The sequence below is a fragment of the Sinocyclocheilus rhinocerous genome, unplaced genomic scaffold (genome assembly GCF_001515625.1).
Source record: "Sinocyclocheilus rhinocerous isolate Xijiao unplaced genomic scaffold, SAMN03320098_v1.1 scaffold6126, whole genome shotgun sequence".
NCBI lineage: Eukaryota > Metazoa > Chordata > Actinopteri > Cypriniformes > Cyprinidae > Sinocyclocheilus > Sinocyclocheilus rhinocerous.
This window is the reverse complement of record NW_015630236.1, coordinates 63505-73957: the sequence shown is the minus strand read 5'-3', so window position 1 is coordinate 73957 and position 10453 is coordinate 63505. Positions and strand designations below refer to the sequence as shown.

The window sequence follows — 10453 nt, the reverse complement described above, 5'->3', positions numbered from 1 at the left end:
ATCGCAATTCTTGTCTTTCCCTCCCCAAATTTAAGACATCTTGAAATCATAATTAAGACTTTCTTGTACCATTTAAGACTTTTTATGGCCTTAAATATGATACAACTAAATTTAAGACATCTTAAGACTTTTTAAGGATCCGCAGAAACTTGGAAACAGAAAATGCACGCTGCATTAATCGTGCGTTAATCAAATTAGTGTTAAAATTAATTTGCGTTATTGCATTATTAACGTGTTAATTTTGACAGCCCTAATAAATATATATATATATTAGGGCTGTCATCGGGAAACCAGGCTGATTACATCAGAGATTGCAGAGAGAACAGAGACTCGTGTTGCGTTTTCAGTTAATTAATCATTCCGGTGTGTTTCACTTTTAAACACGAGTTCTGTCATATTCTGTGATTGTCTCTGAAGAGGGCAAGCCCTCACATGTCACGTGCTTGTGTGAAGTACAGACTGAACGGATTGTCAACACATCCCACCGCTGTATGGCCAGATGAGATGTAAACTACGTTTTCTCGACTGGATCACCAGTAGCGCTAGTAAAGTTTTGATGGATGAAGACTGCAATCAAGGTAAAGACGATTGCGGTGGCGTACAGTAGTCGTGTACAGTAAGCACGCGTGAGTCTGTTATAATAATGCGTGTATGAGTGCTCTTGACGGACTGATCGCACATTGTATTTATGCAAAGGCAAAGACATTTCCGTACATTCACGTTGTTTCCACACACATTCACGAAAATTTTTTGATTTGTCATGTTTATGTTGCTGTGTTTATTTATACGGAATGGATCCGTGTACTGTAGTAGATATATGCAGTCAGCAGGTGGTTGGTTTAGGTTATATATATATATGACATATGACACTGGAGCACAAAAGCAGTCATGAGGGTCAATTTTTTGAAATTGAGATTTATAGATCATATGAAAGGATGTTATGATTAATGTAAAAAAGCTCTTTGGTGTTGCACTGTACACATACTATAAAATTCAGATTATTTTTTTCTTTCATATGTGCTTATATGGGCTCCTTATTCATTTGGTTCTTTGGTGTCCTTTTGGAGTTTCTAAGTGTCCTTTTTTGGAAAGTCATCTAAATTTATCCTGAAAAAAAGCTTGCAGAAAATTTAATTTTGACCCATACAATGTTTTTTTGGCTATTGCTACAAATATACTCCAGCGACTTAAGACTGCTTTTGTGCTCCAGGGTCACATATATCTCATGTACAATTGATTGAACACATTATGTACTGTTTAGGTATTAATATGTACAGTTTAAGTACTAATATGCATCTTTAAGAAACTAAAATACACTTTTTAGAGGTAAATATGGTGCAAAGGTATATCTTTTGAAAAGTTACCGCCCCACTGACGGCCTATTTTTCTGAAAGTGCATAAGTCCACAGCTCTAGCCCTTCCCTGGTGCCATATTCCACCACATACTTTTATCAGTGTCCTATGTGGTATCTTTTATGTGGTATCTATTATGTTTACACTTCTGTTACACTCCTGTTCTTGTGTTCCTGCTATATATATATATATATATATATATACTGTATATATATATATATATTTTTTTTTTACAGAAAACTGCTGGCTAAAGTGCTATCACTGAGGACAGCCGTGTTCGTTCCACTGCATGTCATATACTTCGTGGGAACGCCTTGTTTTCAGAACCGTACGGCCATTTTCTTCACTCACAAGCTGACGTAAAATAGGAGAACAACAGACTTAGCCATGGTCATGCCATCCACGGAGAAATCAAATGCATCAGGTAATCAGGGGTTTATGGACATTATTACATTTGTCATATTATGGGTCAATGGTTTCATGTTTTGAAGGATTTGGAAATTGATCATTTCCATGTATTATCAGTCTGCAGGTTAAGACAGTATGCATTACTACTGGCTTTTCTTTGGACATCATTCTGTTTGGTAAGACATTTTAAAGCAGACGTTAAAATTCTAATCAAATAAATAAGCATTTTATACCTAACAATACAACAAGGCTGTGTGACATTAAAATCAATTTGAATTGAAAAAGCATTTTAAATTACAATTCAATTCCTAAATCTGAATTTAGGCATCTGAAATTAGCAAACAAATGCAGAATGAAATGAAAGTACAAATTTGTGGAACTGCTGTAATTGTAGTTTTAAAGTAAATTCAATAGGTTTTAGCAGGAATCAGTGCATTTGTATGTTTAGTATTTACGCTTGCGCTGTCTGAAGCATTTGAGACATTTTTTTTTTCAGTTCAGCTTTTTTATTTAATTTAATTTAATTTTATGTATTTATTTATTTTAATTTCACAGTTGGGTCATTATTTGTAGGCTAAATATTAGAAAAATCACATGATTATATCCATTTAGCATAGAGGCTTCTCCTGACCGCTCGCCCTCTCTGTAAACTTTACAGACTTCACTGAATAAACATTGGCAGGTCAAACAGAAGGAGCACAAGAGAATAGGAGCACAATAATTTTGACTCAATACATTTGGCTACATTTTTTCTTGTTAGACATTAAACATGGGTTTAAAATTATACATGTAAGATAAGTAAATGTATTTTATTAGAGCAGTAACAGTAAAGAGACTTAAAGGGAGTTAAAATGTGAATGCAGACTAATTAGCTGTATTAAAGGCAGGGTGATTTGGTTCAAAAACATTTTTTTGTTATTTTGTAACAATCACTAAGTTAAAGTCACCATGAAATCAAAAATGACAATTCTATTTTTTTACACAGTGTTGAAGTATTTATTATAAATGATTTGTCCGTGCACATCATTGTTTTTTTTTTATTCATTTGCACTTGTAATCTTTAATCAAAAACATTAACCTCTCCTCGCCCTCTCAATGACATCTCTTCTCTTCACGACGTAAGACTCAAAAAAGGGGTTAGACTATACTGACCGTCCAATGACCAGGCTTTTAGCACCCTTCGTCAGGAGTTTGATTGACAGGCGATCTGACCAATCATAATGCCGAATCCGCCATTTGGTTAGACAAACAAAAAAGACAGGAAAATTAATAGATTAACATCAATAGAGTCAAACTTGAAAATGGTGTATTGACATCTTTCCGCAGTGGAGATAACATACCTTCTGATGTTCATTCATGTGTATGTCACGTTATAACTAACAGGAAGAGATCAATTCACATTTGAACCGCTAGAACCGAGGTGCTACAGCGATCTGTCATATTAAAGAGCCACAAAAATGATATTTATTGTTTGAATTTCTTTAAAAAATGACACATTTCGAAAGCTGAGACTTTTGTTTCACTCCAAAAGTAACCTCTGTCTTGTCTCTCGGCACATTATCAGTGTCCTCTTTGCTCCGCGATGTATTTTTCAATGACTGATGATGTGTGGAGTGAGAACGCAATCGCCTCAGTTCAAACAGCACATGAACCGATCATCTCTTCCTCTTTACTACTAGTTATAGCATGAAATAAACATGAATGAACATTAGAGTTATGTTGTCTCAACCGCGGAAAGATGTCAGTACACCATAGTCCACTGACATTAATCTAACTCTCCTGTTTGGGTTGTTTTGTCGGACAAAATGGTGGATTCGGCATTATGATTGGTCGGGTCACCTGTCAATCAAACTCCAGGCAAAGGGTGAAATCCCGCCCTACATTTCAGAAGCCGTCTCACTCGGATGTACGTCACAATAGGGAAGAAAAGACTATCACAACTTCCATTTCATGCCAACTTTAAGTGCTCTAAATGTATGTATTTATATTGTCTGTCCCTTACGAAAATTAACCATGGTTTTATTATAGTAAAAGTGTAGTAACCATGGTTTTTTGGCATATTGATTACCATTTGTACAACCACATTTTTACTACAAATACCATGGTTAAGTAATGGATTAAAATCAATTTTTATATTACATTTATTTCATTTTAAAAATTAATAAGATTAATCATAGAAATTATTGATAGATTTATCGATTATCAAAATAACCGTTATTTGCAGGTGAAACATGCTATATAACTTGCGTGCACAACACACTTGACTCCAGATTTTTGCTCCACACATGGATAGTAGTCTCCTCTTTTATTTTCTGGTGCCTGTGTTGCATAGCGTGTTCGTTATTTTGGGAGTGGAGCAATGAATGTTTCTTTTAGGTAGGGATGTGTGTGTTTGGCTGGCGATTTCAAATACAAACAGTATTTCTCAGAAATCACTAACTGCAGCTGTAAGCTGGCATAGAAGGTATTTTAACACCAGTTGCACATAGAAATAAATGGAATTTGGTCTGAATGATATACTGATCCTCTTTCAGGTTCTGTGGGCATTGAATAGTGGGATTCATATAAAACAATTTCAGCCACCCAGACCTGTACTAGTTCCTCGAAATAACAATTCATCCATAATATCAGCGGTTGACATGGGAATCAGCAATGAGGAGTGGGAAAGACTACAGAAGGCTCTGGACTGGCCTATTCCAGATCAAGAAATCACTCATCTGATTCAGAGCACAAGTCCAGTCCACTCAACTTTCTCTATTGTGGGACTCAAAGAGAGTTACAAAGTGGGAGAAAAGATCTCTGTTAATATCACAGCCAGAGACCACAACAATAACCTGAAAAGATATGGAGGAGACTTTTTCAAAGCAAAACTTTTCAATACAGAGCTAAAGGTGTGTTTATTTTATAACATATTTTTGAAACACATTTTTGAAAATAAACAAATAAATAAAATCAATATACAGACATTTGTCATGTTAAGTTTCACTTCCGATAATTGCTGATTTATTTACAAAAATATTACATATTATGTTTACGTAGCTTTAAAATGTACTTTACCAACAGACATTAGTTTTCTGCATTACATTTATTATTTTCCATTTCTCTTGAAGGCGAGTGTGTACGGGGAGGTTGTGGATCATCGTAATGGGACTTACTCTGTTGCTCTTCTTCTGCCCTGGGAAGGTCAGGCACAAGTTTTTGTACGTCTAGAGCACTCCAGTGAGGTTGTGCAGATTCTTAAAAAATACACGGAGTCTTCATTCCCACGCACCCACTTTAATGGCTACTTTGAAGGATCAGGACCCAATAAAACCAGGATCCGTGAAGTAGTAGAATGTAATCTTAAGTGGGGTGCAGATGGAAGTTGGAGGAAAGGCAACTTCTGCTGTGAGTATAAGGATATAAAAACAGGGACAGTGTGGCAGTGTGAGAGACCGAAGAAACTTTCCTGTGACAAACTGGTTCGTCATTCAGGCGGACGTTTGGAAAACCCATTAAATCTTCTTGAGCAGCAGCTTTTTTCAAAGTAATGATTCAAAATGAATTTCAGAATAATTGTAGAATTGTAAAACACACACAAAAAAGTGTACAAAATATATATATATATTTTTTTCTCCACAGGAAATTAACAAATGTTGCTATTAGTGGAGACAAAAAAATCCTGAATGTACTTCCCAACACTGCAGCCATTGGTATGTTTACATAATGGTCTTGGTACGTTTTGACCATCTCATCTCTTGTTTTTGGGGGGGCGGGGGGTTCTAACAGAAAACGAGAATTAGGCTTGAGTTATTTTTGTTTATTGTTAGCAAATTGCTTTATGGCATTAATATTTGGCACTGTTTAGACACTGAAATTGTCGCACACACTTAAGCGGCGTTTCAGAGAATGAAATATTTTAAAACACAGTAAACACAATGGAAGTATGAAATAAATGAAGTAAAATATCATATGAAGTAAAAACATATATGAAACCTATTACAAATAGGAACAATTTAATATATTAACATGTATATCTAGGCCATACAAATATATGTTTATGTATGTGCGATACCATTTTGGACATAAATGCCATGTACAAGTATATCCATTATATAAGTAAATATACAAATATATTTTTTCCTTTTTTTGCAATAGGACTAGGGATGGGTACAGAACCGGTATTTTTTTTTGGACCTGTACGTAATTGGGTCAATACCGGACTAGCGATAAGCTTCAGGACAAACGATACTGTTATCGATACTTCCGTTGTTTTATCTCCCTGTATACTTCTGTGTTAATTACAAATTAGAAGCAGCTGCTTGTCATTTTCCTGTTGGTCAGTGCGTGCCAGGGCTAACAACGAGCCGGGCGGGGCCCAAAATCAAGCGTTTCCACTATTAGATCATTGCTACAGTAAAACCCGCCCTTAAAGCCGCCTTTCCACTATTTCTGACAAACGACAAGCGATAGACCGGAAGTCATTAATTTCCAATGGAGAGTAGTGCGGGAGCTGCGTGGAGTTCCGATCATATGCATATGCGGAAAATTAGGATCCGATTTGAGCTTCGGATGCGATACAATATTTGAACTTCTGCGGCTAGACTGTATGCGACCGATCGGCCGGATGTGATGTATTCTAATCAAAACTATGGGCGCGAGGTTAGAATGACCAATATTTTTCCACTTTAACGTTATTCTGTAAACACTACTTCTGTAAAATGGCGCTTTAGAATAATTATGGCAGAAATAATTATTTAATAATTATTAAATCATTTCATTTTAAATTTTGTATATTGTTATTTATACAGTACCGGTCAAAGTTTGGACACTTTACTAGTTTTTTATGTTTTTGAAAGAGCACATTGTCTCACACACACACTGTAGACTTGCGTGGCATATAAACGGTTACTTGGGACGATGTCAAATCAGAGTTCTGTGTGGAGCTCTTATAATAAAATTAATGAAAATAATAAAATTAATGAAAATGAAGTGCAGTGCAAACTCTGCCGTGCGAAACTTGCTTACCAAAGACCACAAATGCCCCCGACTGGCAAAATTAGCAAAGGCTTACTTGTGTGTGTGCTCGCGACGTCTGTGCCATCACGCCAGGTTCACACATGCTCCGTCTGCAGTGTGTATGCAGTCCATGTGTGGTTCATATGCGATGCAGAAGCAGCACGGGCTCATTGTGCTTTCACACAGGACGCGTTTGCAGTCCACTACTGATCCGTGGCTGCTCACCACAAACACAACATTTATCCATTATTTTGATTTCAAAAATAATGGACAGAGGATTCATGAGCTCGCAAAGCTCAGCACTGGACAAAAACTCAGCATTTTGAGCGGTGAGCGGATAGAAAGTGGGCCAATTTAGTCCCAAGTAGTATTGAAATAGTACATTTACAAGTATACTACTAGTACACTGATATTTGTATACTTACTACATAAAGTATACTTAAAATATACTTGAACTTTACTTAAGTATACTTACTAAAATAAACTTGAAGTATACTACTTTTTGGTAAGGGAACTTAAGGGAACGTAAGCGAAATGATGGAGATAAGGGAATGTGATCGGGAAAGATCCTCGAGTCGGGACTCATAATGTATTTTGAGTTTTAACATGTTGGAGCATGTATTTAAAGCATTTATTACAAAACATATATAAACACAGATTATTGATTACATGTTGCATAAATATATAAATAAAATGCATATCGTTGACATGGTTGCTGCATATAATACCATATGAGAAATCATCATATATTGTTAACACGTACAAATTTTACTGTGGGAATTTTATATATGTTATAATCTTATATCTTCATCTACCCAAATAATGTATATATGTGAAAATTACATATAGCTTGATAGGTAACATATATGATAGTATCATTATTGATATACAGTAGGGCAATATGTCATATATTACATTTCTGTATGGGTTTCTTTATTTTTTTTCCAAAAAGGAAATGGTCAAAACATACACAGACCACATATCAGAGGACAGATATCATCTGAAATCAACTGTAGTTTCAAAATAATTCACGTAGCTACAAAACATTGCATGTGCATGTTTCTTTGTTTTAGGCACAATGGAGAAATGCAGGTCTGGCATGACGACACCGGTTCCTGCAGGGTTTTATTTGAAAGATGTCTGGAAGTCTTTTGTATGCAACACTCGACAGTTCAGTTCTGCACAAATGGGAAATTGTCTTAAAAACAAGATTGTCTATTTGATGGGAGACTCCACCACAAGGCAGTGGTTCGAGTACTTAGAAAAAACAGTGCCGGGCAAGTATGACTTAATTTTCTATATTCAATTTAAGACTCAATAGCATGAATGTATAATATACATTAAACAAGGAATTGACATACAGAGGCCCCACAAAGGATATGGACACTTAACCCAAATATGTATGAATATACTTCTGTCAGGACCACTATCAAAGATGATTGACAGTTAGCATACAGTTTGGATTGGCGTATAGTTCTGTTCTGGGCAAGAACTCCCTGCGCATCCATGTAGCCTAGCATGGACAAGAGCAGGGAGAGCAGCGATAACCCCCAGGGTAAACAGAACAGAACCAACATAAATGTATTGCAATTAGTCTGATTCAAAGGATAATCAGGAGGCTGAATCCCGACTAACAGAGGAGGAGCTGGGGATGGAGGAGGGTAATTAGCTATTGAGCAATGCGAAAACTACTGATAATGCTGAGGGACCTTATATATGAATGCTTAGATAGGTGTCATATTCCCATAGGTTGATGGGGATCAGCTGAGAGTCAGCCGATGCAAGCTTGACTAACGTGACCTGCCAGAACTAACGCTACGCTTGATTGGCATTAGATGAAAATACCAAAAACTGGTGCACTTTTCAGGCAAACTTGCAAAATGTTGTTACAAAAATGGTTTATAAAGGTGAAGTTGGTTCTGAAAAAAGCTCATGCAGATCTTGTTCGCAGACGCTACTTGGTTTAATATTGTTTTTATCTAATGCAATGACACTGAGACCTGTGTATAAATCAGTGCAGGGACAGTTCACCCAAAAATGAAAATTCACTCATCATTTACTTACACACTTGCTGTTCCAAAGTTGTATGCCTTTCTCAAGCTACAATTATAATATTTGTTTCACATATCTTTATTAGGCATAAAAAGAATGGACCTCCACACTCTTCCTGCAGGTGGACCCTTGATGGCTGTGGAGCTGAAAAATAATATCATTATTCACTGGAGGGTACACGGTGTTCCTTTGCGATTTGGTAAAGTTATGCCTATAACTGACCTGCATTATATCAGCAATGATATTGATGAAATAGCAGGTGGGCGTCATGCAGTAATTGTCTTCACATACTGTGCTCACCTGGTTTTTCACCCGATAACATTTTACGTGTATGAAGTGGCCAAAATCCGTCAGTCTGTTGTTGCACTGCTGAGCCGCGCTCCAGAGACCACCGTCATCATCAAGTCTGGAAACACTGCAGGACTAAAGGTACATGCGCTCTCTTTCCAATCCTGCTTTGTTTTCAACAAGAAAATGTGGTCGTTGTTATGGTATTTGTTGTACATGAAAATCTACAGGGTTGGAGAAGGTATTACAATATTGTTTTACTCCATAAAAAGTAACTGTAACTGTCTTTAATAACAAATGTTATTTGTTAATGCCCAAAGGTTATTTTTGGCAACCTTTCACACAAAAAGTGAAATTAATAAGCCTCAGGCTGAAGGAAGTGCCTCTGCACCTCACTCCCAATTTCTCTCAACACGAAACAGAGGTCAAAAAAATGAGACAAAAGTAACTTGCATTACTTTTTTGAAAATGTAACTCCGATATTTTGTTGTACATTTGAAAGTAATGCATTACTTTTACTAGTTACTTGAAAAAAGTTAGCTGATTAAATGTCTCACATTACTTGTAATGTGTTACCCCCAACACTGAAAGTCTAAAAACACTGGGGCTTTGGTGAAGCTCAAGCAGTAGATCATGGCTCTTGCAATGCCAAAATCATGGGTTTGATTCCCAGTGAAATCACCATGTTTGATCTGATATAATTGTAAGCCTTCAACGCAGATAAAAACAGATCATTTTTGGGCAAACCATTCCTTTGTTTTTACTTCCTTTATTTCTTTCCATGGTAGGAGAGGTATATTATTGTCTGCGCAAGTGCACTTGGCTAAAAAGCTCATTCTGATTCTGATCTGTGTTTTTCCAGAATATTTTTCAAAGTGATTGGCACATGTTGCAGTTGAACACAGTGATGCGGGAGATGTTCAGAGATATCGATGGAGTCATCTTCATAGATGTCTGGCAGATGACATCCTGTCACTATCTAATTGAAAACATTCACCCAGGACCTGTTATCATTGCTAATGAAGTCGACATGTTGCTCTCATATGTCTGCCCTACCTGAGGCCTGTTCAAGTTGATTTGGTTCCATAAAGCAAATGGGAAACCCTGGTTGGGGGAAGTCTAACTGTCTGACTTCTGGCATGCTACAATATCATTTGACTTTATTAACCACTATCAGTCCAAAAATTTAAGTATACAGTATAAAGCTTACAGATGTTCTGTATACTTTAATTTTTAGACTGATATTCCAAATAACTTATAGTCTTCAATGATGAATGATATGATATGACAGTTTTTTTGTTAATATGGATTTGGACAGGACCGTTTCTAGCCAATTTGATGCCCTGGGCGAAAT

At 36.4% G+C, this 10453-nt stretch overlaps 1 protein-coding gene across 1 annotated transcript; it reads left to right on the top strand.

Moving 5' to 3' along the window:
• The first annotated feature begins 1694 nt into the window (after positions 1-1694).
• On the top strand, positions 1695-10447 carry LOC107739960 (NXPE family member 3-like). The gene is made up of 8 exons (XM_016552223.1): positions 1695-1777; positions 1879-1937; positions 4296-4652; positions 4872-5287; positions 5383-5453; positions 7833-8036; positions 8897-9240; positions 9962-10447. Exons 1-8 carry the CDS (start codon positions 1741-1743, stop codon positions 10157-10159), a joined length of 1686 nt encoding a protein of 561 aa, XP_016407709.1. The 5' UTR covers positions 1695-1740; the 3' UTR covers positions 10160-10447.
• The last annotated feature ends 6 nt before the right edge of the window (positions 10448-10453 follow it).

What these genes read in the sequence shown, in the direction of transcription:
- LOC107739960 (XM_016552223.1), top strand. Translation starts at nt 1,741, where the DNA reads ATGGTCATGCCATCCACGGAGAAATCAAATGCATCAG. An exon ending in GGAGAAATCAAATGCATCAG is followed by an intron (nt 1,778 to 1,878) that starts GTAATCAGGGGT and finishes ATGTATTATCAG; the next exon opens with TCTGCAGGTTAAGACAGTAT. An exon ending in GAGCAGCAGCTTTTTTCAAA is followed by an intron (nt 5,288 to 5,382) that starts GTAATGATTCAA and finishes TTTTCTCCACAG; the next exon opens with GAAATTAACAAATGTTGCTA.